The sequence below is a fragment of the Pleurodeles waltl genome, chromosome 11 (assembly GCF_031143425.1).
Source record: "Pleurodeles waltl isolate 20211129_DDA chromosome 11, aPleWal1.hap1.20221129, whole genome shotgun sequence".
NCBI lineage: Eukaryota > Metazoa > Chordata > Amphibia > Caudata > Salamandridae > Pleurodeles > Pleurodeles waltl.
In genome coordinates, this window is record NC_090450.1 from 311,600,740 (window position 1) to 311,628,117 (window position 27,378).

The following is a 27,378-nucleotide window of genomic DNA, read 5'->3' on the forward strand; positions in this document are numbered from 1 at the left end:
CAGCCAACAAGCTGGTCTTGAAGTTTGGGCTGCATGCGCCGCGGCTCTGATCTCAGTCTCACCCACAGTCCCTGTCACTGTTGTCTGAGGGCTGTGTCAGGCCTCAGCAGCCAGGAAGAAGCACAGCAGATATACTAGCACAGTGCACCACAAAAGTCCAGGCTCAATAGTTGTCAGGTCGCCCAGCATGCTCAGTGTGATGAAGTATCGGGCATGCATGTACCACTGCAAGCCTACGAACAACAGGATCGGGAGACTACTCAGGAGCTCCAGTGCTGTGCGGCCATCTTGGTCACCCGCCTGGCCATGCCCCCTCCAATAGGAATTGTTGGAGGTTATTGTACAAAGCATCACAGTGATAGCTAACTTTATGTATATTTGTGGTTTGGGGAGGTATATGAATATGTTTGCACGCTATTTCTCCACTTAGATTTAGTAAAACAAGTCATTTATATGTTTTTGATTTAGCTATAGTTGTTATATATGCATTTGAACCCTTACGACGAGTGGACACAGGTGTCTGACTCAATTTTAAAGTCAACATTGTATTCTTGCTTGATGTGCATAACTTTCTTTCTGTTTCATGCACCAGATTCAACATGTTCTCATTAAAATCTTAACTGTTAGCTTTCTTCTGTGAAGGTCATGTTTGTTGCAATTAATTGGCAGGGCAAGGAATCTTGCATAGGATAGGAGGCAGATGGGGTGGATACTCCTTTGCAAGATATCCTAGGTCTAACAGTGAATGACTGCCAGAGACAGAGGTAGAAACTCAGACAGGAAAAAACAGACAAATAAGAAGACAGATGGTGCATTAGACAAGCTGATCTTTGTGTGGACATGACAGCAGACAAAAAGATGGACAGATGGAAGACTGGTTTGATGGAGAGATAAAAGTTGAGGGAAAACAATGCTGGATCGATTGGTAGATGGATTGATGGATGTAGAGCAAAATATAAACACAATGATAGCTGGAAGACAGCTTCATAGAGAGACAGAAAAACAGATTAATACTGGAGACATAATACAGAAAAGAAGCTAGCTGGATAGATCATTCGATGGTCAGACAAACAAATAGATAAATTATGCCTGGAAAGACAAGACACATGGATATCCTTATAGATGAACAGACTTATGAATTGTTCATATAGACAGGCTGAGAAACAGAAGTGAGGGAGTGGTAGAGTTGCTGCTGCGTACAAATGCACGTCGATGCTCATCGTAGACACCCTTGTAGCGAGACACCAAAAGACCCTAGGGGAAACAGGTGCTTCATAAGTGGTGATGGTAGGACAATTTAGCTACGAAAGCATACAGGGCCATTGAAGCCTACATCCATCCATGTGGAAGGGTTCTGGTGGACACAGAGCACTCACTTCCTCGTCTCGACCACAATAGGTAAACTCTCTAGCTTCCACAAAACTCGAAAAGAGACATACGGGATTGGATGACTTAATTGCATCTCTACGGTACATTGTGATATTTTGAAACATTCCATATCAAATTACCCTTGCAAATACTCTAACAAGGCAATCTTTCAATTCTATATGAGGGCCACAAAGTTAAACAGAAACATTTAAAATACATCAATTCAAAGTGTTCCTGTTCGCCATGTAAGATCTCAACCAGATACACGTAATCGATGTTACACAAAATAATACATTGTGTCATTTAGACACAGCTTTGTTTTTAATTTAAAATGTGCAGTGTTCAATGTGTCTTTCTTAGAATTATTTTAAATGCATTCCACAACTTATTTTTGAACTTGTGATGCGATGCATTTAATGTTTTTGGTATTGGAACATATTACACATGCCATAGATGGGCCTGAGAGGGGCATCCTTGGTCTGATATTAGATCCTGTGCTGCAGACATAGGACGGTGCAATAACTCCCTGAACATGACGACAGCTAAAACACTTTCCATGAGGCTCCATATCAAACATGTGTTAATGTTAGAAATAATACTGTATGGACTACAAAAGTACCGATAAACTAATATTTAATCCCACCCTCACAAGACAAAAGCAGATATTACAGGGAAACCAACGTATAAAATTAGTCGCAGAATCCAGAAGCCTACTCACCGAGGAGATGGCTTGGTGTATTTTGCAAGTATGCCCTAATCCGACAATTCCAAAGTAAAATCCTATGCTTTTCAAATATGAACACTGTATCTGGAGGTGAAGCAGATCCCAATATGAACGATTAGTCCAGAGGCAAGCATTTATAAATAAATCCAAAATGTTCTTTTGGAAAATAGTTATTAATGCCAGCGTATATTCGTAAAAGCCGTGAAAACCTTTCTTAGCAAGGCAGCTCGGTAGTTGGGTTACCTGACCCAGGTCCTGCTAATAAGTTCATGCTGCTTAGGGTAAGTAGTTTTTCTCCCCTAATTACATAGCAATACGGCAGCCCTGGTGTACATTCGTCTACACATGATTCTAGGATAAAATACAATTACATATAAACACAAGTAGGGCACATTGTTGTAACTGGAAAGCTGTTTCAATTTATAGAGAAAGTGCGGTCCTCTTCACCTACCTTTTGAGTCACGAAGCACCAATGGAGGCGCCAACTTAAAAAACTGCAGCCTAAATGGTGATGACAGGTTTAAAAGCCAGAGCTTGAATTTAATGCCTTTCCGGTGGGCTTCTTCGATGACGCAGGACTCCAAACAAACTCAGCCAAGTTATCAATCTCCAAACCTACTGCTCCTCTGTGTGCCCACGCAGTTCACAGGTTGGGCAAAGGCTACAACTAGCCACCAGCCATCCCAGCCTCCACTGGCTTGCACCACAGATGTCAATGCTTCTTATAAGGTTCGTTCTTGTATTCTAGTCAGTTGTGAGATATCCATTTGCCTACAAGCTCCAATGGACTTGTTATCAGCAACCTGCACTTTTCTCTGTTCGACCTGATACTGGCTGGCGGTAAATTCACATTTTGTTTTCAAACCAAAACGAGACAGACGTACATGGAGACAGATTAGCAGGTCTCTTAATGTTGTCTTACCCTTACCCTCCTCCCCAAGTCTTTTTCCCCATTTTGCAAAAAAAATGCAAGTGAAAAAAGAAAAAAAAATCTTGTTTTAATTACAACCCCATCTTCAATATGAAGATTTCTAAAACGATGGAAGTGAGTGGATCTGACCCTCCCGCCCCCTCGATGCAGCCATGACAGAAGCAAAAGTCCTTTGGTAATCGGACAGAATGGGCATCCTTGGGCCACCATAGAAGCAAATGAAGCATGATGAACAACAAGGTTGGTTGATCAGTTGGTGTTGACGTCTTACATTCCATCACTCCAGGTGGTTCACTCCTTAACGTTGTTATTTTTTATGTTAGGGTGGAAATTCACTGATGGGATTAAACTGTCTCAGAGCAGGGTCCTGACTTCACTGTCCTCTTTTCCAACACGTTGTTTGGCTTTCACATTGTCCAATAAAATACATTATTTGTATACATTTATAGATCTGCTTGTGTTGGGTTAACCCTGCGGCATCACTAAGGCTGCTATGTCGGTGAGAGACAGAGGTTTCTGTGCAGCGTCCACCTCAGACTTTAGGCCTCACCACATATGGAGTTTGAAGGCTAGGTCAGTCTTAGCCTCCCAAAGACCCTGCTCCCCTCCCAGTCCGACCCTTTTGTTTCTCCCCATCCCTTCCCCCAGCCCTGATCTCATGCTATGGAAGTTGGCGACTGGCTGTTTTGCACCCTCATGGATTGAACGCTGTTCAGGATCTTCTTCTGGTGTCCTGCCAATGTCACACCTATCCTCAAGAGGTCCCTGCAACCACAAGAAGAACATCTTAGTTGAAGACAAAAGAGGCACACACCAGATCCTTTTTTATGTAAAACACATGCAATCCCTCTCAATTACAGTCAGCCAGTTTGGACTAATCAGAAGTGGTACCTGGGTCACCATGTAGCATCACCATGGTTTACAGATTTAATAACTCCTAATTTCTAACCATCCCACAGACTTGTCAGGACCAGATGTCTCTTGGATTTTATTGATGCATTCTGATTGTCAAAAAGTATGATCTAGTGATTTGAACATTTGGTTAGGTGTTGGAAGGCTGTGGGCTTGGGTCACTAATATGTAAACTACGTGTTATTTTATTTTGATCAAGTGGGTCACCTACAATAACAACAACGCCTCAACTTAATAAAGCAAAAATGAACAGAGGAATACCTTGCACATGATCCTAGCTAGCTAGCTCAATACTCCTTCTGAAATATGGGACTGGCAACACTGGCAAACGTAGTTTCAAGTACCTTGAGACTCTTCCATGATCTTACTCGTAGGCAAGTCATTGGAACTGATTGTGCTACCATCTCAAGCTTAAAGGTCACATGTCACACACAGTAGAAGCTACAAGATCAGCAAAGAATCAATCACCCTGCAAGTAGAACTTAAAAGAAATTCTCATGGCTCTATCCTGTAACAACATTTTTCCTAAGAAAACTTCATTAAATAGCGCTCGTCTCTACCTGAGTATTCCACACCAGTGCTGCCCTTAGTAAGAGTCACCCCAAATGCGGCAACTAGATTAGCGGCAGGGTGCACAAGTTCTCACATGTTAGTTCTTTCCATCTAACTACATTCTTCCAGATAGCAGCCAGAACGACCTTCAAACTCATCTGCGCTACAAGCAGAAACATATCAGAGATACCCAATCTACCCACCTGATGAAACAAAATCCAACCTAGCTAAAAGAAATAATTCTTACAATGACCACTACCGCAAAACACAGGTGGCAAGCCTTCTTCTCCAATATTTTTCCTTATTTCCATGGAGAGGGAACCTAGGCCACTGATGATCAACAGTTACCACATGAAGGTAACATCTTTTATGTGCCAAACAGTCTGAGACTGCTTCTTGCATCACTCTGTGCTTGGGCATAAATGAGAAGGACAACGTCTAACAGCTGTAATTGATTCTAGGATAAAATACAGATTGAGGAAATTCAAGCAATAATAACCAGCCGTGTTCGACTGACCACTTCCTATCTCACAAATTTAGTCTCATTAGCAGTTCGGTTCTCCTGTTGATTCTAGCCTTGGGGAGGTGTTTAAACAAGTCCATAGATTACTACAGCACCTTTTTCGAAACACCCACTTTTCTGGCAATCAGCAAGGTTTTGAACCACTGATAGGCCAGGTTTAAAAACAGCAAGCGCACTATGGGTGTCATTATGACCCCGGAGGCGGCGGTAAAATGGAGAAAAGTACTGCCAACAGGCTGGCGGTACTTTTCCCCATATTAAGACATTGGCGGCATGGCTCAAGCCAAACCGCCAATGTACCACACCGTCTGCCACGGCGGTAACGGCTGCCTCAGCCCGACGGCCGTCACTAGCCCATCTGCGGGATTATGACCCCGACTACCGCCATGGTTTTCATGGCTTCCTTACTGCCACTAAAACCATGGCGGTAGGCACTATCAGTGGCAGGGAATTCCTTCCCTGTCACTGATAGGGGTTTTCTCCGCCTCCTTCCCAATCCCCTAGTTTCCCCCCTACCACCCCTGCCTCTCCAGACCCTCCCTTCATTCATGCACCTCCATTCACACACACATGCATTCACACACTCATTCTCACATCCAAGCACGCATGCATACATCCATTCACACACACATCCACACACACTTACATACATACAAGCACACACGCATACACACAACATACGCACACTCACGCCTCCATACATGCACACACACACAAACACACAACCGCATTCACGCACGCACAGACATACACACACACACACAACACCCCCCTCCCCTGTTGGAGCACCCGACTTACCTTTTGTGAGGGGGTCCTCCGGCAGGAGACGGAACGTGGTGCTGCTGCCAGTAGCAGCGTCCACCAGCAGAACACCACCAGGCCGTATCATGGTTCATGATATGGTCTGCGACGGTCTACTGGCGTGGCACTGCTGCTGTCAACAGCGCCACCTTACCGCCATCCACCAGCATGACCACAGCCGGATTTCCATCATCCTTCTGGCAGAAATCCGTCTATGGTCATAATACGGCTGACAGCTGGTAGCCGTGGCGACGGTCTTTTGGCGGCCGTCGCTGCGGTGATAGGCAGTATATATCGCCAATGTTATAATGAGGGCCTATTTCTTTTCTAGTTACAATAGTCAACAACCATAGTCGCGAAGCAGATAAGAAAGGTGCCTCCACCATCATCCTACTCAAATGTTAGATAGGATGCATCAGACACGATGGACTAGTCAGCTATCTTTTTCCAACCTGGTATTACGAGAATGGTGCACAACACGATCTGCTCCTAACAGGGGACTAATTGCAGTGTATTGCACTGGCTCAAATGTCTTCCTTATCTCTTGTACTGACCTTCAGCAACCCCAGGGGTCATTACCTAGGTCCTGCTCTAATGCTTCTGTACAGCTTTCTAGCACTCCAAGTGATTAATTTCAGCTTAAAATGTTTACTTATGCAAACCATACTTTAATAACATTTGAAATTGACGGATAAAATTAAAACTGTAACTCTGTATTAAGCATCTGTCTATTTTCAGTGCATTCTTGGCTGTAGGCCATTGTTTTAATTTGCTGGGGTCAAAATCAAACTTTTGATGTCTGGGGCATTAGGAACAGTTGCAAGTTAAGTTGCTGGCCAGGTTTCATGGCCCTCTCCCCACCTGCATTCCTTTGCTGCATGACTTCAGAGTACTTCTTAATTAGTGTCTGCCTGTTAATGCCCAGTCAGATCACTGACAGACAATAAAGGGCAGAAATATAGTGTGGACATAATAATGTGTCAAAAATATTGATCGAAATAAGGTAAGTACAGATTTACAAACCTTAACTACTCATCTACATACATTGAAGATATATAAATATATTGTCATGGTACATATATGTGGTTAAATATAGTAAAAGATTGCATTCCCATAGAACCTTACATTCATGATACTCTTGCCCAGAGGTGGCCCATCCCATTATGGCAGAGGAGTGTCGCCCCCCTGCCGCCAGTGCAGCAAATGTGAAGAATAAAATGATAATAAACTGAATGACCATTTTATTTTTCACTGCTCCCAGCCAGAGCAGTGTTTGGGGGTGGGGCATTGTGGCTGACTGGCATCAGGGGAGTGGTGCCCGCTCCCCCAGTTTACACTACGCAGGACAGTTTGTCTGGCTATCTTGAGCCGGCCAGCCTCACATGCTCAGTGTAAACCTCTCCACTCAACTGCTTGAGACAGCTGGGTGGAGAGCAGGCACAAGCCCCCTGTGCCTTCTGGAGCGTTGAGGCAGCCCGCTCTAGCCAATCCTGGTGCTGCTGTCATGCTGCTCATCTGCAGCATGGAAGCAGCATCAGGATTTAGAGAGGGGAGCTGCCTGGTGCTCCAGGAAGTGCTCCAGGAAGTGCTGTGGTGCTGACTCGACAAAGATGACGAGGAGCAGAAGGAGGAGAGTGAGTAGGTATACAGATTATTATTTTTTTGGGCCCACTGACAGGCACTGTGAGAAACTCACATTGCCCTCAGCTTTAATTCCAGATCTCTCAGTCACAGTCTGTCATAATAACAAGCCATGATTAAGAACTTTGGAATTTGAGCCTAAAGGCATAGTGTTTTCTTCACAGTGCCTGACACTGGACTGACACTCACAACCCTCCACTGTTAAAGGTCATCGACCACTACTGCACTTGCCCTAGGTATTCTTGGAACGATATTCTGTCCACACAATATTTTGGATTCGATTTTTTGTCCAAACGCTGCCCAGGTCAACATTGTGGTCTTAAGCTGTTTCCGTTGACGATTCTCAGGCACACTCTGCCTTTATTCCCATACCTACAAAGAAATGTAATTAATGTATCCTTAGTGCTCTAATAATTAGATAGCATCTGTGGTCTTTATGTTGGACTTCCACAATATATGGACTTACACTGCCAACAAAAGCACAAGGATGTGTGATGTATGCAACCAAGGCACAAATATACTTCTGGAGGTTTTGACCCTCTTATGTGGTTGCTGGTGAACTTGTGGGCAAAATTCAAACAACCTGTGTAGTGTCCATGAAGCTTTCCATTCATCCAGTCAAGCTTTCCTGCCATATAGGTATTATCACTGTACTTCTGTTCAGACCATACTATCTTTTACATAGTACCTCAAACGGTACAGGTGGCAGAGCCTTTTCCACCCAGACTGCAAAGCTAAGGAACTCTGTGTCAGACTGCCAGGGTTTTGGTCGCCTACCCTTTTCCATAGGCAAGTGAAGACATTACTATTTCGATTTTGTTTGATTAGCAGGAAATGGGTTCAATCTGTTCCGCACCAATAAGTACACTTATGTCAGCAGGCTTGGCACATTTACATAACTATAATCCCATTTGTAAACAAACATGGTTAATGGGCGGGTGCTTAAATGTTCTGGGCTTAAGCACTAACCAGAAAGCATGCTGACGTACCTGCATCGTGATTGGAACTAAATCAGGCCACTACCTTAAGGAGCTGATTCTTTCACTTAGCAGCTTCGTCATCAGCTGCCAGGTGCCACAAGTGTCAGCAGAAACCCGTATGTTTATGTGGCGCCAAATGTTGTCTGAAGGCCAGTTCTAGGCCACAAACAAATATTAAACAAACCCAAGGGCTGACCCAGGGAACAGGAGACAATGTGGCTCTCGCGGTAGTACTGGTGTCATTCGAGAGAAGGCCTTAGTACAGAGCTCTGAGCAAAAGTATCTCTGAGTTCCGTGAGTACTGAGTAACTGGCTTCAAAAACAAAGGGCGCACACAACTGACAAGACAGCACAGGGAAGGTCATGTGATCAGTAAAAGTAATCAGTAACAGTTTTAGTTTTCTATATAGCAAGATACACCCTTCCTCAGCACTTATCTTTTAGGGTCAGATAATCCCCATTACCGGAGACAACCTGAGAGGGTTCGTGAAGGTCTATGGATTTCCATTTTCAGAGCAGCATGCTACACCTTGAGAGAGGCACATTTTGAACTTCAGAAGTAGGCACCTTGTGTACTCTTGAGTGAACCATTTCCTCTTTTGATATATGAATTAGCCTCAATATACCACTTGCATTCCCTCAAATGAGCTTGAGAGATAGCATTCAAAAGTTCCAACCTAAAATAACAATAACCATTTTCTCAAAGTATTTTCAGGCAAAAGCATAGTAATTCATTGCAACCACTAGCCAAATCCATTAAATATTAGCCGTCAAGACTATCAATGGCTTGCAGTCCATGATAGCTCTGATAAATACTGACATAATGATCTCACACAGAGAGCAGTCCTGCTCCTGACATCTTTTAAAGCACACTATCCCAAAGAAAATGGCACTCACAAAATTAGCAAAGCAGTCAGTGGATTCTCGTAAATGTGTTAGGGCAAAGGGTCTATGAAACCCTCCGATTCTCAGATTACTTTATTCTGAAACCTTCAACTATAGATTAAAATGTTTTCTACCTTTACCTCATGTCCACTCTTTGAGTACCATTAGTCTTCTGTTGATCTACCTCAATCTACCCTTTGTCTACTAATGCTATATGTCCCTTCCTGCGTAATTCAAACGTATGGGGTTCAAGTGACATTTGTTTAGGTAGCCAAGCCCTCAGTACAAAAATTAATATTTTAATGTTTAAGTACCTCTTTTTATAAAATAACAATCGAGATTAATCAATTTACATTTAAATATCAAGCTGGACCAAAAGTTCTATTTCAGCAGACATTAATAACACAAATTGTAAAGATGAGGCCAGTGCTCTTTTATGTTACCTAATCATCACTCTGTCTTTTTCTCTAAGTATCTCCAAAATCCCCCACTCCTCTCCAACATGACTGTCCCTCTAGGTGTCATGAAGGTTATGTGATATACTCACTCTGACGTAATTTGGGCAACAAGCTGAAGAGATGTGAAGCCAGCGTTGAGAAGGTTGTCCCTGTACTGACCCATTTTAATGGCATCAAGCCAGTCATCCACTGAGGTAAAAGCGGTGAAGTCTGGGATGGAGCGGTCTAGCAGTGGCTGAGAAGGCCTAAAGGATGAAGAGGAGTGAAGAATGAGACTGTACAACAAACTAACACATCAAGCATCAAAAGGATACAGTCTAAACTATGCAAAATAGCTAATACAGGGCATGTATATCTCACCCATGCCCTCAGTTTCCCCAGTCAGTTTATATCATGCTTCCTCCTTGGCTGCATAAACAGTAAACTCTAACATTTTCTATGTCTTGTCTTTAGATGTCATTGATACCAATTTGTCACTTTCATCCTCTTCAAAAAACACTTCATTATTGGCCTCCTTCACTCCTTCCGCAGGAGACACAGACACACACACACCCTCTCCCACACCACTCTCTCTCTCTCTCTCTAGTAGAGCCACCCTTTCTTGAGACAATTTAGTTCAGAAAGAATGATAAAATCTTCTTCACCACCAAGACAAATGTGTTGCCTCCCAATTGTAAGGAGGGACACGAGAGTGATTGCTTCCATTCTACACCCACTGTTAATTGTGCTTTAAAAATGAACTCTATTATCCCCCCACGACCAGTAATAAGACGTTAACATAGAGCAGAAGTGTCCAGGGCAGGGCTAGGAGTTAGAGATTCATGTCAGATTTTCAGAATTGTCACTTTCTATGTAAATAAACGTCACTGATGTTAATGGTATGTGTATTTATTTTAGACACTGTTTACCCATCAGCTATCTTACTACCAAATCTAAAGAGATAAATCTCTCCATTACAGATATGTGGAAATTTCCAAAATGCCTGACACATGGAAATTCACTGCAGATGAAGGGGGTTCATATTGTTCAGAATGTTACCAATAAACATTTTAGTCTGTAAACAAGTCTGGTTCTTAGTTATAGAATGCCCTATCTTTGTTTTGTCATACTTTGTTATCAAAAGGGGTTAGGTCGTAGGAATTTCTTGGTACCTATATTGAGGCACAGAGCTCTCAGTGCAGGTTTACAGACTCTCCTAAAAAGCTGGGAGGAGGTATTTTCTGGAACTGAGTTGGAATATCCTGTGTCAATTTACTGCTATGGGATGTTTTGACAAAACTGTGGGATAATCTGAAAACAGAGTGAGTGAGTATGTGTGTCTGTGCGTCTGTCGTTCTAAACTTCTCAGATGAAATCCAAAGGATACCTTACTATAACCGATTGAGAGAATCAGTAACCTATTTTCGAGAGAATACATTTATTGGGGTTGTATGATGGAACCACGCATTCTGCAAACATGCATGTCTGAACAAAGCGGTCGGAACAACGACCAAGTTGTTTCCACGCATGCCTTACAATGATTTTTCATTGTAAAGGCATGCCTAGTAAAGGCATGTGTGGAAATGGCATGAGTGGTTGTTGCATGCCGCCCCCGCAACCTAAAAACAGCAGTACCCTGACCCGCCACCCTTAAAAACTACCCCGATACCCACCCCTAAAAACCTGCCCCTGCCCTAAATTCTAAATTACCCGACCCCCACCTCTGCTTGTAAAAACCCGACACCATCACTTGCCCTGAATAGAAAATTACCTCACCCGTGCCCCTAAAAACCCGATCCCCTACCTACTCTGAATACAAAATGACCCCAAACCACCTCCCTGCCCCTAAAAACCCGACCCCCCACCCACCCACCCTAAAAACATAATTACCCCAACCGCCAATACAAAATAACCCTGACCCCCCACCCCGCCCCTAAAAACCCAACTGCCTCAACCGCCCTAAATACAAAGTTACCCCAACCCCCCCACCCATGCCCCTAAAAACTAAATAACCCCGACCCCTTACCCAGCCCTAAAAACCATAGTACCGACCCTTCCACCCCACAAAAAAAAATAAGTAACCTAACCACCCCTCCCCCCTCACCCAACCCCTAAAAACTACCCCCAACCCTGTCCCAGCCCCACTTCCTTATTCTCTGCCTTAACCACGCATGTGCGTTGTTCAGCACATGCATGGTAAAAAATCGTCGTTCTGCTTGCGTGAACAACACAGGCATGGTTCCAGATGCATTGTTCCGAATCTTTCCCATTTATTGGGGGTGTAACACCCCAAACACACCCACTGAATCAACTGTGTACAGTAATTGTGAATGTACAAAATGCATATTTTGTGAGAATTGTAAAGGTTTTAATTAGACAATATATTTGACTATGATTGAATTTTTTAACAATGTTACAAAACGTGGGCTCTGGGAGAAATGTCTTGCATAAAATGTGATTGTGAAAGACATTTTGCGACAAAACCTTTTGTTTAAGAAGAATCTCGCACTAAAACTGTATTACAGGCAAGGTCAAAACGTAACAACCATGGAGTGCTGCATGGTTAATGGGAATGCTCTATTGGCCACCATTTTGTCTGACCACACCAAAGTAGGCAGAAATCGTGGGGCACAGTATAGAAGTTGTCCTGAGGTGCCCATGGAGAATGAACAAGGAAGGGAAGAACACATGATTGATGTATCTAGTTGTTATTGCCAAGAGCAAGTCAGACTTACACAGCGGTGATGGTTGCCACAGTCTTGAGACTTGCTGGATTGCGGATCATCTTATCCAGGGTATTGACAATCTCAGTGAAGCGAGGCCGAGAATTTCGGTCCTTCTGCCAGCAGTCCAACATTAGTTGATGTAGAGCAGCAGGGCAGTCCATGGGAGGAGGAAGCCGGTAATCCTGCTCAATAGCATTAATAACCTGCAGAAGGAGGAAGGAAGAAACATGAAGTTTGCCGGATGAGAAAAGTACAAAAATGAAAATTGGAGGCACAAACAATAATCTAAATAAATTGAGAGAAAAAAGAATTGAAAAATACATTTCGTAATGAAGATCATATGATAAGTTTATCATTCCTGAAGAAAAATGGACAGACGGCAAAGCTCTCATGCTGAGAAGCTTGTCTTTTCCTGCTTCTTGAGTAACTTTGCATTCTCACATTTGCAGTCCTGCATTTATCATGCTAACGCTAGGAACACAAATACTAGAATGCAAAGTTGTATAGAGATGGAGAGCCAGTGAAGGATTGAGCTAGATACCAGACTCAGGCTCAGCACGGGGTCTTTATGGACTGTAGCGCAGAAAACAAGCAAAGCTATAATGTGGATTTTGCCCAGAAAGCTCACTTTAGAGGAGGGAAATGGGTTTGAGAAGGGCTGAGCATATAAACACAGTGGAATGGTGTGAAAGTCCTCAGAAAAGGGTGTTATGCCCCTGATTTTTCAAACAACATTAGAACATTGGAATGTTGGGACTTCCGTTGAAAACAATGGAGTGCTCTCGGCTTCTAATGGTTGGTTAAAACCAGGAGCTCCAACATTCCAGTGTTTGTCCCACAGTAACTGCTGTGAACTAAGGCATCGCAGGGCCCAAGGGGACTTCATTCCCCTTGGGCTTCAAGAGGCATCTGTTCTATTTATTAGAACATTATGCCCACTAGTGGTAGAATGTTCTAATAGCCTTATAGCCCACCATAGCTGGGCTATACCGGTCATTTAAGTCCAGTTCCCCTGTTAAAAGCCCTTACCTTCAGCTGTGGCCTTTAATGCTGGAGCTGGCCTTTAAAGGCTGGTATAGCCTGCTACAGTGGGTTATAAGGCTATATTAAGTCACTCTCAAGGCACTTTTGGGATCATTCAATATAGTCTTCACAGTCAGCTGATTTGCCCTGAACCAGTTTACCAATTAACCAAATTGTGTGATCATATCCTAAACAGTTAATTTAATTATGTGTGCCTCCTTTTCCTTGATAATCAAATTTGAACATGCCTTCAAATAACTCGGTTCAGGATGTGTTCCCAAGTTTGTGTATAACAAAAACATACTTTGTTTTGTTACAGTACGTTTGTCAGAACAGTGTTAACCAAGGATGGAACCAACTTTAATGCAAGCATGCAAAATGGGTCTGCCATTTGGTAAGTAAAAAAGACCTAATTTGGGTTTAGTGGGGCCCTAATATTCCTGAGTAACAAGTGCTACTGTACCTCCTGCACTGAGATGCATGCACTTTATTTATTAATGGGTTATAGAATGCCGCAACGCACCTGGAGTTTAATTAAACAATCATGTAAAGCTTGACGTATAACCAAGTTCAAGCTGATTTAACCATAGATATCCTATCTATTCCCTTGAGCATCATTGAGATTCTACCAGTTATATAAAACAACAAAAATAATTTGGATCAGAACTAACCTTCAGTCTCTCTCTCGCTCTCTCTCACACATACAAAACAAATGTACATGTCCATGCAAGATTTACCAACACAGATTCAGTCACTAACCGATGATCTCTAGTGCATACAGACTGAGAATTCTCTGTTCATATAGACAAATCCTCTCAAACAGACAGATGTCAAGACGCACGTTCAAACAGATGCACAAAACACTAATGGTACAGAATGCCTCCGAGATTCACAGAAAGTAGTGTGCATTGAGAAATGGGGCTAAATAAGGCACCCAGACAGGCTTGCTACTTATGAGAGGAGCAAAGCATACGAAAGAGATACAAAGCTGCACAACACCTAAAGTAAAAAGAATTAAAAACACAATAGTAGAGGTGCAAAGAAAAATGGATAAACAACACAATTGAGGAAATAATTTAAGAGACACAGAAGCAGAGAAAAATGCAAAAAAACAACATATACCATGAACGTGCAAAGTTACAGACAGCTGCAAAATGCTTGTTAAAAATAGGTGAAAAAGACATCCTACGGGAGACATGCAACGCCCACTCATAAACAGCGACATTTATCGAACAGATAGATCCCAATCTGAGGAAGCTCTGTGATGCCCCACTAGAAAGTAAAATATACAAGCACTGCATGCTAAGTAAAAAAGAGCCTGGAGACAAATGCAAATGATAAACACTTAAAATTGACAGTGGTAACTATAAGTAAGGAGACATGATAAAACTACCTAAAGAAAAAAAACAAATAAAAACATAAAATGCACGCTCAAACTAAAAAAATAAATAAACACAGAAAAAATGGTTAAACTGTAGCAACTGTAGAAAGACTCACCACATACTCAGTCAAAAGTGGAAAGAGAAAAGCTACATTGCACACTCAAAGAAAGATGTACACAAAAATGCACCTACCACACCCCAGGAAAAAGGCACACTTTAAAAGATCAAAGAGTACATACAGACAATACAGACTAAAAGTACAAATATAAGTATATATGTTAAAAAGAAGCACAGACATGTAAGGAACAAAGACGCAAAAGTAATGCACAGATACAAACAACAACAAGCATTGGCAAAGGCAATAGGCCCACCAATGGGCAGGCTATTGACTTTGGAAATCGGATGGAAGCAGGTATGGAGAGGAGGGGGCAGTGGTGGATAACAGGATGTTCAAAAAAGCACTATGACGTGCCCAGCACTGGCTGCTTCATATAACCTTATTTTCCTTCTGTTGGTATGTGGGAGAAGAATTAGGAAGGGACTTAAGGGCAGGGGTATAAATACAGGGGTGGTTGACAGGAGTGGTAGAAGAAGCAGAGACAGCTGACGGCAGGGCGGGGTAGAAGGAGCAGAGATGGAAATGCAGGTGGGAAGGAGGGGTAGAGGGAACTAGTACTGGGTGTGTGCATGTGCAAACAAGGACAGCAGGTGAGGGTGGGGGACATGGACAGCAATTAGGAGAAGTGGTGGGTGGGAGCGGAAACAAGCAAGACAAGTAAAAAGAGAAATTCAGAAGCGGCAAGAGACAAATTAAAAAATTAAAAAAAAAACTCAGTACTAAAGCAAAACAAAAGGGGGGTGGCGTGACCTAGCCGCTGAGGAAGATTAGCTGCATGAATGATGAGTTCCGGCAGCCGGCCCCACGCAGAGGGTATCATGGTGCTCCACCCGGGTGCACCTGAGACCGGGTGCAGATGTGGCGTCCCAGAGGCATCTAGCACTGAGCAAGGGGCCAAAAGAGCAAAGGAAGCGCAGTGGCCGGGAAACGGGCGCCGTACTGACCATCCCAAAATAGTATAAATAAAAAGAACATCACGCAAAGCACGTGCAGGTAGAGCAGATGCCGTGAGGGACACGGCGCACCACCAAAAAGCACAAATAGATAAAAATGATATTTCATGAATAGTGTGCATAAATTTTAAAAGCATTGCGTTCCTGAAGCGTGTGTCACGAGGGAAGTGCTCCATTACACTGAAGAGTGGCGTCCGTGAATCGGTGCCACAATAAGTGTGAAATGCTGGCTGGATGCAGAACTTCCATTCCATTTTGATGGGAGCATCTCCGTCTCCACTGTAAACCTGAAAACGAGCCAAACCAAAGAAAAAAAGGGTGCGCCGACAAACACATACATTAAAGAATAGAGTAATCCTGCATGTAAAAGGGACAGTCTCCATGGGAAGAAACCAAAAAACTAAAAGAGGGACAAATACATGTAAATAATCTGTAAAAAATACACATTTGAGAGGCATTACAAAGAACCAATTAAAAGCAATAGGCAGTAATGGGCGTGCACCTACTCCAGTGCTTAATTTGTGCTTGTTGTTTCCGGGCCGGCGCTTATGCTTCTGCCTCAAGCATTTGCTGCGCGCAAAAGACACATATGGGAAAGACGGAGGAAGAGAAAAACAAAAAAGCCTCACAAAGGGAGAAAGTAGAAAGCTGCTGGAGTGAGCGGAAGGGAGTGGCTTTATATGGGGTAATGAGGCCCGAGATGGCTTCAGGATTACGCTGCCTCAGTATTCTGTGTTCTCACATTTCATTGCCGCAGCCGCGTGTTTAAAAGGAGGGCTTTGGGCACCGGCACGTTTTTAATTACAAATTAAGCTCTGACCTACTCCACACAGTAGATTACAGAATATCTCGAAGAGACAGCGCATGCACTGCCTAAACGAGACCTAAAAACGCAAAGGAAAAAAATCTACCTAGATACCCAAGTACTTAACCATACATCGGCCTAAAACATACATAAAACACGCTCAAAGATATAAGAAAGGAAAAAAAAATAGGCAAAAGACGGAAAAAATACACTTGGATGCAATAACACCCACACATCTGCCTGAGGAAGACAACAAGTCGATTGAGTGCAGAGGCAGTGATGTGAAAGCTTTTTTTACAAAGTGAGATCTTGTTCCCAAAAGTCGCTTCAGTTTGTTACCGTAGCTTATAAACTCTTGGCGTCCTCAGAACGAGCTCATGCTCAGACCGAAAGAATTGCTTTTTGAAAAAGTGCTGGTTTTAGTCCCTTGCGGGAAAGCAGATGTACTTTCTTTTGTCGCACCGGGATGAGAATTCATTTTAGTCACTGGCAACTGCACTGATAAAAAGCCCCCACTTGCTCAAAGTTTTTTTGGTGATGAACTAAATAAGATTGCAGTTATTTTTCTGGCTTTAAGCCTTGATTACGAGTGGTCCGTTATATTGGGATATGTGCTTTAGCTGTTGCTGCTGCACAAACCGTGATCCTGTCCTCACAGTACACACTACAGACATATATTTTTTCACGCTAATTTTCGGCAGACCTGACGAAATTTACCGGTGGAAAAATACTACGACCTGTGAATGTTGGTGTGTAAAGCCTGCGTTGTCTGTTACGTGAGACGTTTTGAAAACCTCCCGGACGCGCAAACTCAGACATGCGCCAAATAGGGGTGCAGTGATTATAGGTATGGGGGCACATGCCAGCTTGATAGTGCAAGCCCACGGCGCAAGATGAAAGGTTTGAGGTTAGAAGCGCATCACGGCTGCCTCCGTCATCTTGAGACACGTTGAAGGATCCGTCAAGCGCCATACTTCCTCCGCTCGGAGATGTAGTAATTACTGGGCTGTGGAGAGGCCCGTGGTCCGGCCTCTCTGATCAGTGATGAAAAGAGCGAGGCGGCTGCGGGCAGCGGCAGAGCCGGGGCGGCTGGAGGTTAATCGGAGCCGCGGAGTTCCTGGGTGATTTCTCAGACGTTCTTGGAGGAAAAGCGCCATCCCTCATTACGTCTTTCGCTCACAACATTACAGGGCAGCGACCGGAGCCACTCTCTCTGCCTGACAAAGCTCTGAACATGTTCAAAGGCTGCTCCACTCCAATTACCTCCCAGCCCACCGGCAGTTCTTTCCAATTTTCTTCCCTTTCATGCTTCCTTTTTCATTCCCAACCTGGTCCATCTTTTGAAAGCTGACACGAAACTGCGTAATGGCGAGGATAATATTCTCTATATGACAAAGTGGTGTCGCATGCACAAATAGGCTCGTGCGGAAGGGAGGCCGCTGCCTGGCAGCAGTGGTACATTCTCCCCGGAACCACTTTTCGGCCCACCTGCAGCTGAACATTGCAGTACCACCGAAGGAAACGAATACACGCAGCATTTTACACCTGGCAAGTGGGAGATTCTGCAATGAGAATCGGGAAATCGGGATTTTAACCGTTGACTTGTATTGTTCCAGAGACAATTTTAGGAGGGATGCAGTTAAAATAAAGGCATTTGTGGCTTCAAAACCGTGAGTCTCCCACCTGATAGGCGTTTGTTGTCATGCATGGAAGTGTCCATGATACTACTCTTTCAAAACTTTTATTAATGGAGGGCTTAAAAATACAAAATCAAGGAGAAAAGCCAAACATCTAAATGCAGTAAGATGTTACAATCGTGTAGGAGGTAAGTGGTGGCACGATAGCTATACACCATCTTGCACCCCCCACCCTTACCATGCACGAGAGGGACACTGAAGGGGAATCCACTGAACACACACATACAACGATCCCCGACCTTAAATACAACAGACAATAAGCTGAACCCACTAGGGAAACTTAAAAAGGCATGGATACACTGGAATTGCTGGCAGTGTCTTCTTTTCATATTCTTCTAACACCTCCTCCTGTTCGCCCCCAACGTCTTTGAATTCAACAACCAGTACATTCACATTTCCATTCTGCTGCTTTATTACGGAAACCTCTTAAAACCATTTCTTTTAATTTTCTAGTCACTCATTGCACTGGACACGTCAGAAAGCCAGCCAGATAGAACACTTACCATCACAGATAACAGTACTCACCAGTGATGTTATTCCCAACCCGCCAATGCAAGAGTTAACTAACTTCCTGCAACTACAAGGCCCCAGAATAACAAAAATAATGCATTACTTCTGACAGCAATAACGTTCCTACAAGTCTCATGTCCAAGAAATTTCTTCATACAAATTGTCTTCAGGTTCCACCTTTACCCCACTGAGGGCGATTACCACTTTTGGGGTTCCCTACTCCTCGCTGACTAGCTCTGCAGATATGTTAGTCTTCTTATCTCTAACCCTCTGTATCCTTATAAATATGTATTTTTTTTTCTATGCCACCTTTCTCTCTGACTTTGTGTGTTAATCTCTCCTTTAAAATCTGGATGGGCAGGGAAGCTGTCTGCAGATCCTCTTGCTTACAGTATTCATAGAGTATGTTTTGGATCTGCCCCTTTCAACCATTGATTTATTATCAGCTTTTTTCAGTAACTGGCTCAAGGTATTGTCAGATTTATTGTAGATCAGCTAATATGATTACTTCCCACTCATCACCATGCTGTTGGTAGTTTGGTTTATTATTTCACATCCTATGGATTACTTGCATTGCCAGACATCTGAGAATATGTTACATCTAAAAACCACACTCAACCATCTCTGTTTTTGGCGTATTCATTTTTGGTCTGGTATAATCATTGTACCCATTACATCCCTTTTTAAAGTTAGGCAAGACAGTATCCAAAACATATTTTAAAGTAAATTCATGCACATAGAGACTTTGTTAGCTCTCTTGGTCTGTTGTAGTGGTGCTCACATTTTGTTAACCCCACAGCGTATAACCACAGCGCAATAGGTCATATGCATTCATCTTTAAAGAGGCGTGTCCTCAGCCACAAGTGCTGGGGCAGTGCTGATTGACACACAGATTTAGTTCTAGATCCTGGGTACACAGATGGACAAGGCCTGTTGTCTTGTGTTTTTTTAATTTTTTGATCTTCTTCATATGTAGTCTGATGGTGTCCTGGCAACAGATATGCGAATGCCAAAAGAGATGGTAAAAGTGTCAGCCATAGAAGCAGTGGTGCTGGTTGTGATGCTTTTGTGCATGATGTAGCTGGTTCTGGAGATGGTGCAGGTTAGCAAGGGCAGCCACTGGATTTCCATCAGGGTGGAGGTCACGTGGTCATATTTCTTCAGGACCTTAAGGAGGTGCAATGCCACTGCATGCAGGATGCCAATAAGGAAAGGAATTGTTGTTTTACTTTACTAAAAATTACTCCAAGGTGGCAGGGGGCTGGTTTTAATGTGCTCTCACATGAAAATAACATTTCCTAACTCCTGTGTTTGAAGGCATTGTAACATTAATCCTAGACCCACTGGACTTTTCAAACCTTGTTCTGATTGTCGCTGTCTCTTTCTATCCCTCTTCTGCCTTTCTCTTTACATTAATAGGTTTCCATCTCCCTATCTCTCCGTGTGAGCATATCAGAATCTCTTTGTTTCTTTTTGAATTTTCCCTAATGTCTTATTTCCTTTGACATTGTTCATGTGTGTCTGTCTGTCTCTCCTCCTATCTTGCACCCCTTTTCTCTCTGTATCGAACAGCCCCTCCATCACAGATGTTCTCCACCTGATTGCCAATCTCCCATTCTGTAATTATGTCCATGTAAGAGAAAATGTAATGTCGCTCTCCGCACCAGACTCTCTTAGTACCTTTCTTTCTTTTATAGCTGCCTGCATTTTCCTGTGTTCGTGTGGCTCTAAGTTCCTGTTTCCATCTATTTTTTGTGCGTGCTTCAGTAACTTTTTATGTATCTGCTCTCTAGCTGGCTCCCTCTGCATTCTGAAAAGTAACTAACATTTTTTATCTTATGCACCGAGAGCACCAGGTTGGCTTACAGCGAATCTGGTAGCATTTATTTGTGCCCCTTTTTTCAATCGGTTTACTGATTCAATTTGTTTTTAAACTCGTTTCGGCCACCTGGTTGTGATGCAATGAAATATGTGCAACATTCTAAAAAAAACAGTAAAAACATAACACGATGATGATAATACGTTGGGACAAGTGTGACATAACAATCAACTGCATCTTATCACCATAACAACGAGGACTGAAACACTGAGACCAGCAAAATGAACACTGGGGAATACTTGATGCAAGGTAACTAGAGGTCGGACAGAGTCAATCTCAAAACTGAATACAGAAGAACAGAAAACAAGCATTTGCAATGCAATGGGTCTCGCATATTTCGAACAAGTTAATTGTCATGTTTTGACATCAGCGCCCACAAGCAAAAGGCAAAAAACATGAGTGGAAACTGAAAAAAGACGACAATAAAATAAAGTTAGCTTTAAAAAATAAAACTTTACAAATTTGTTTGTCTTGCTGGGCACATTTTTGCCAGTCCACAAGCCTTCTGTTTGCGGGGGAATGGAAGTTAGAACAAAATAGTACCTGGATCACGTTGGGAGCAGCGGACGGGCACTAATTAAGTGAATTCATTTAGTGCTTAATCCCTGCTCCAAACAGAGGAACGGAAATGATGCCAGACGTGCCTTGAATAATTACGAAAGAAGAGTGCCACGCAAACCAACAAATGGTGAGCGACAGGCAGCTCCAAGCCCTTTACTGAACACAAGAGTGTCTCTCATGCGAGGCGCATGCGCAAGCGCATGCACTCGCAGGCTCACCCCTAACAAGAGGTTTTTGGACCTGATTACAAGTCGGTCGGTTAATTCTGTCCTGTGCATAAACTCCTATTTGCTTATGGGACAGAATTACATGTTAGGTTTTATTTAACGCAACTGATAATTATGGGATGTGTTAAAACAAACTCCCTACATTCAACAAACTTCGTCAGGTCAAACCCGCAGAAAGTTAATGGGACATTATTTGGTATTTACAGTACCATGCACATTTTGGTGCGTTAAACACCAAAATCTACGTTATTCCCCATAAACTCATAAAAGGTGTTATTTATCGTACCTGATAATTAATGTGCCCAGCAATATCGTTATTTATCAGGGGTGATAAATAACTCCTCAACTTCTAATCAGGCCCTTTGAGTCACTCTACAGCAGTGGTTCCCAACCTATAGAATTCTGTGGACCCCCACTTTATCGTTACTGGAACCTGGGAATTCTCACTGAATCATTATTGGAATCCGGGACTCCCCACTGAATCATTAATTGGAGCCGGGACCCAGAACTAAACATTGTCAACAATTTAAAGAATCACTCTGAGGATACTAATTTAATTTGTAGCTCCAATTTCAAATTCCTTGACATTTACATCACATCTTAAAATGTTCAGTACTGAATTCAGCCACTTTATTTGTATTCACTTTATTAATCTGTTAATATTATTTACATTTCTAAGCAGTCATGGACCCCTTGAGGAGGCTTTGCAGACCCCCAGGGGTCTTTGGACCACAGGTTGGGAACCACTGCTCTACAGGGCACAAGTAGGATGTTTCCAACAGTATTGGTATATGTGAATAAACATTTTATACTTGGACCAGGCCTAATCATGTTCTGCATGGGTGACATATGGAAAGAAAATCACTCATGAGAACAAGTGCTTATAACTATATGGCGACATCAAATTCAGTATTTAACACAGGCTAGATTAAAGTTAGTAGCTTCGGAAAAGACACTGCCCTTTCCAGAGTTTGGCTGTTCTTTAGAAATATTTGCTTATCATTCTGTTCACATCCTGTTCCGATGCAGCCCATATCTTGGCTACCACTGGGAATGTTAAAACTCTTCAGGTAGTCGAGATGATGTGACCAAATGTGGCTATGGCTGCTTTGCCCTTTAGCCATGACAGGAGAGCATCTCTTGGCTCTTTCTTTATGATTTTGGGCACATTAATAATTACCAGATTTCTCTCATCCCCTAGCAGGAAATGAGCTATGCTGTCAGTGATCGATGGCACTTCAGTCTTGGACTAAGGTGATGTTCAGCTAGCCTCGCAGGAAGTTTACAAGTCACCCTCTTCCATTTTCCACCTTGACACTGGCCCTTTCATTTGCAGTGCCACTGGTGAGAGGATACTTGTCATTCCTCATTCCTTTGCTTGGCTTTCTTGGTTAGCTCCTTTATTAAAATTTTGTGACAAAACCAATTGTGTTGTTCAGAGTTGGTTTGATGAAAGGCAGCTCAGTTAGGGTAGTATCATTTTCTTTATCGGACGATAGTGGATGCATTAGGTTGGTCTTGATGTTAGCCTTGGTCGAGTTATATTTGTCAGTCTTGACTGTGCCTTATTGTCTCCTTGTTTATTTCATTAAGGATTCTCATTAGACCTGACGTTTCTTTTTGAAGGCTTCCGATCAATCGACTCTGTGCGCTTAATATTGGTACCATATCAGATGCCAGAGTTTTGGCTGTTAGCTGACTAACCAGATCTTCAAAGCCTCAAGCTCCAGACAGAGTCCATTCCCCCAATTGACATTCTTCGGAGCTTTTAATGAGTCACTTCTCTAGCTGGACATTTCTTTGGTGTTGCCTGTGTCACTCTGTTAAGGATTTACTAATTCTATTATTGGGGTAGAGAAACTAGGCCTTGGGAAGTGGACACTGACCTACTGCCAATACACGTTAATTCGTTATTACGTGTCACAGCAGCTACTGCCACTGCCACTACTGGGGCTAATGGTTGATGGGACTGCAATATTTAGTTTTGCGAGATTCACACCACAGGTGCACACCTTCGTACCCTCCACGACATTAGTTACTCCAGCTCAGTTAATCACACTGGGGATTTCTCCTCTCCTACCACATCCTATCCATGGAATAGTGCCACACATCTCTTAACCTATCTGCACAACACTCTCCTGGAATTCGCCATCCTACCAGGACCTGCACAATGGCTTTCCCTTCATATCACCCTCCTTCCAACGTATCTGTATAGGTCACTTCCTGAGGTGCTCCCACCATACCTGAATCTGTGTAGGTAGTACTGCCTCTATATTTCACACTATGCGCAATCAGCTGATATAAGTATGATAGTGCTTTCTTGCTCACTTCACTGCTGCGGATTCTATGAGAGATGGAGCCCTGGTAACCTCAATGTAGCATTCGCTCTTTGTGAAATGACCCCCTACTATGGGTGCCTGCTTTTGGATCGTGCCTTGACAACACAACAAGGGCTGCATGTGTGAGACACTGCCATAATAACTCCTATGGCAGTAGTGCACATGTGAGTGACACAACCCTTATGCCTGTCCACAAGACAGTGCTCTGGCTTCTCCCTGCTACCATGGTCAAGACAGTGGACACTGCCCTTGCATATTCCACCTTCCTTGAGGTGAGTGTGAGATATTGCATTTGCACCTTCCTTTCTACCTTTTCTACCAGAACCATGTGTTGAAGGTACTGTCCTCACGCGGTCCACCTTAGAAGGCCTCCCTCACTCACTCATTCCCAGCTTCCAATCTACAAACCCTGAGTGTGCAGCAGTTCTCTCACAGCTAACATCTTACCAGCACCTCCCTATGTGACCGTGGGCTTGATGTATCAAATAGTTTTACCCATTCTGTGTCTATGGAGAAGTGTGTCCATTGCCCAGGTCTTCAATTAGAGCAATATTGTGAAAGAAAGCCCTGTCATAAAAGAAATCATTGTCAACCAACAGATTTTATGAAGAGGATCCTTACATCTTGGTTGGACATGTCCCAGTACGGCCTCTCTCCAAAAGACATCACCTCCCACATGACAATGCCGTAGCTCCACACATCGCTGGCAGATGTGAACTTGCGATATGCAATGGCTTCAGGAGCAGTCCACCGGACTGGGATTTTGCCTCCCTAGGACAAAAGATAAACCGATATAAAAATATTAAGAGATAGAAGGAAACATGAAAAGGTAATTAATATTTCCTAGTGTAATGTCACCGGTTCTCATGTAAAGCACTCCAATTCCTCCATGTTGCATTTGCGCTATTTAAAACTGCAAAAAAAGAATGATAGTAGGAAGAAGGGAGGAGGAATTAAAAGAAGAGAACGGAGAAGGAAACAAGGGAAAAATGGAAGAAAGTGAGGACGAGAGGGAGAAAGTACAAGAGAAAACAACATAAACAAACTGGTTGGTACTGAGAAATAGACATAATTCAGAATGCACATCCATCAACAAATGCCTCTCTTTGCTTCACCATCCATGTGCCTTGATTCCTTTGCTGATAATTTAAGGAGATACAACCTGCTAACTTATGAAGCTCGCTTGAGTTCTTTAGCACTTCAGAGCTTTCTCAAGAGACTACTACCAAATGGCCATCTCAAAAATAATTACTAGTTCATTCGGAAACAATGGCTAACAAAATAAGAAATATAGGGCCAAGTATATATAGCAAAAAAATAGGGCTTCTCTTGCTGGGCATTTCCGTGGTACTGTCCGTGTCATTATGTTTTGTGTGATTAGACTTACTAATTCTAAAATCGATCCACTTAGAATTAGTGGACCAGAAAGTAGGCATTGTGAGGAGGACACTACCTCTTGCAAATATGTGCAGTTTTTTGTTATGTGTCACAGGAACTACTGTCACTGCTACTGCTGGTAATACTGCATGGTTGTGTTTGCCTCCCCTTTGGTCCACCTTAGGAGCAGACTTTTTTGTAGGTTTCAAGTTATATCTCGGGATTCTCGAGTAATTGCAGGGATAATCTGCATTTCCTATAATTATTATACTTGAACCAAAAACAGGTCAAAAGTTGCAACCAGAACGTTTGCGACAAGTATTGAATTTCGTGAACTGACCTATGTTCTAATAGTCAGTTTGTACAGTTTCGAACCAGAGTGGGTCTCAATTCATCCAATTTAATTAATATTCATTTCATAGGTCACAAATTATGTCGTACACTGATTGGGTAAAAAAGATGATTTTTAAACGTTTTTCTGGGACTTGTTAATGGTCCTTTGGTAACTGCCTATAGCTAAGAAACTTTTGTCCACAATTCATAGAGACTAAGGGGTCCAAAGGGCACAGATACTTTTTTCGAATGAGTTACCACACAAGGTTTGTAGTAGAATTATGCTGTTGAAGTAACAGAGGGGAAGAGTAGGGATGGCACCACTGCTCTAGAGGCATCCTGTCTCATTACTTGCTTGCAGTTGGTGAAGGGACTCTACAGGGATGGGGTTTACCACAACTTGTAGGCTTGGAAATACCTCTCCTAAACATGTCATAGGCATTACCTGAGGAATCCTCTCATAACTATTGCACAGTGATTTGTATCACTATAATTAAAAAACCCGAACCTTTCTCGCCGCGCCCTTCTGATCCGCTCCGATGGCTGTCAGTACTTGCAGACGCAGGCTCCCAGCCTGCCCTGCAGCCAATCGTAATGCTGCTTTCATGCCGCTGGAAGTCTCTGCCTGCTATCTCCAACCCGGCAACACAGTGCAGGGTTGGAAACAGCATAGTACGCATTTGTGTGTGGCCAGCATGAGATGGTTGGCCAAACATACATGCGCAGTGAGGGGAGTGCTGTGCACTTCCCCATGGTCCCTGTCACGTCCCATGGCCCTGTCCCTTTCACAACAAAACCATAATAAACATAGTTTATTATGGTACTGTTGTAAATGTTATGCAGCTGCTGCTGATGGGGGTGGGGTGACGCTCCTCCGCCATAGCAAAGTAGTCGCCTCTGAAGATAGCCAGATGCTGCCACAGTAGTGGAGTGAAATATAATTTTCCTTGGGGAATCAAACATCCCTTCCACTTAAACCACAGTGTTGACTTCTTTCTCCAGTACTTTCAAACTTTAAGTTCTCTGCACAATTTAACAAGAGTATATTTAGTGATAGTGTTCTTAAAAACATTCATCTGTCTCCTGTAGTTGGAATTCGAGGCTAACATGCAACATCATTCACTGGAGAGACACTAGATAGGACGAAATCTGAACTGAATAGCCAGAATGAAATGTCTCAGTTATTTTTACGTTCTTATCTTCCACTGTACGCTTCCTTGTCTCCCTTTTGTAGATTGGATTAAATGAAGAGGCATGGTTTGTTTGTACAAAGCCTCGTCTCTGCAAGCCATGTACTTGCAGAAAGCCACTTACAAACAGATAAACTTGCTACTCACCAAGGAACTGGTGTAGGTGGGATCTGACGTGTCATCCTGCAAGTATCGCGAGAGGCCGAAGTCGGACACCTTGCACACCAAATTGCTGTTGACCAGGATGTTGCGGGCGGCCAGATCCCGATGCACATAGTTCATTTCAGCGAGGTACTTCATGCCTGCAGCAATGCCCCTGAGCATTCCCACCAGCTGTATCCCGGTGAACTGGCCATCGTTGTGCTACATTGGAAGAGACAGAACTGCTAAGTGAAGTATGCCAACAAAGACCCTTTCTTTACCACATCAGCAGTGAAGGATGTCGGTAGCATGAACGCCAATTCACCAAAATGCCAGGGGTAGCGAAAGTGACATCACATACCC

At 43.1% G+C, this 27,378-nt stretch overlaps 1 protein-coding gene across 3 annotated transcripts in view; it reads right to left on the bottom strand.

Moving 5' to 3' along the window:
* Positions 1 to 27,378, bottom strand: part of EPHB1 (EPH receptor B1) — a 754,401-nt gene that overhangs the window by 108,092 nt on the left and 618,931 nt on the right. For all 3 annotated transcript variants that reach the window (XM_069213561.1, XM_069213563.1, XM_069213562.1), the window contains exons 12-16: positions 27,022 to 27,237; positions 24,596 to 24,745; positions 12,490 to 12,683; positions 9,865 to 10,020; positions 2,544 to 3,788 (exon numbers count right to left, since the gene is read on the bottom strand). In XM_069213561.1, the coding sequence (XP_069069662.1) occupies positions 3,680 to 3,788; positions 9,865 to 10,020; positions 12,490 to 12,683; positions 24,596 to 24,745; positions 27,022 to 27,237 (825 nt within the window). In that variant the 3' untranslated portion in view covers positions 2,544 to 3,679. The remainder of the gene's footprint in view (positions 1 to 2,543; positions 3,789 to 9,864; positions 10,021 to 12,489; positions 12,684 to 24,595; positions 24,746 to 27,021; positions 27,238 to 27,378) is intronic.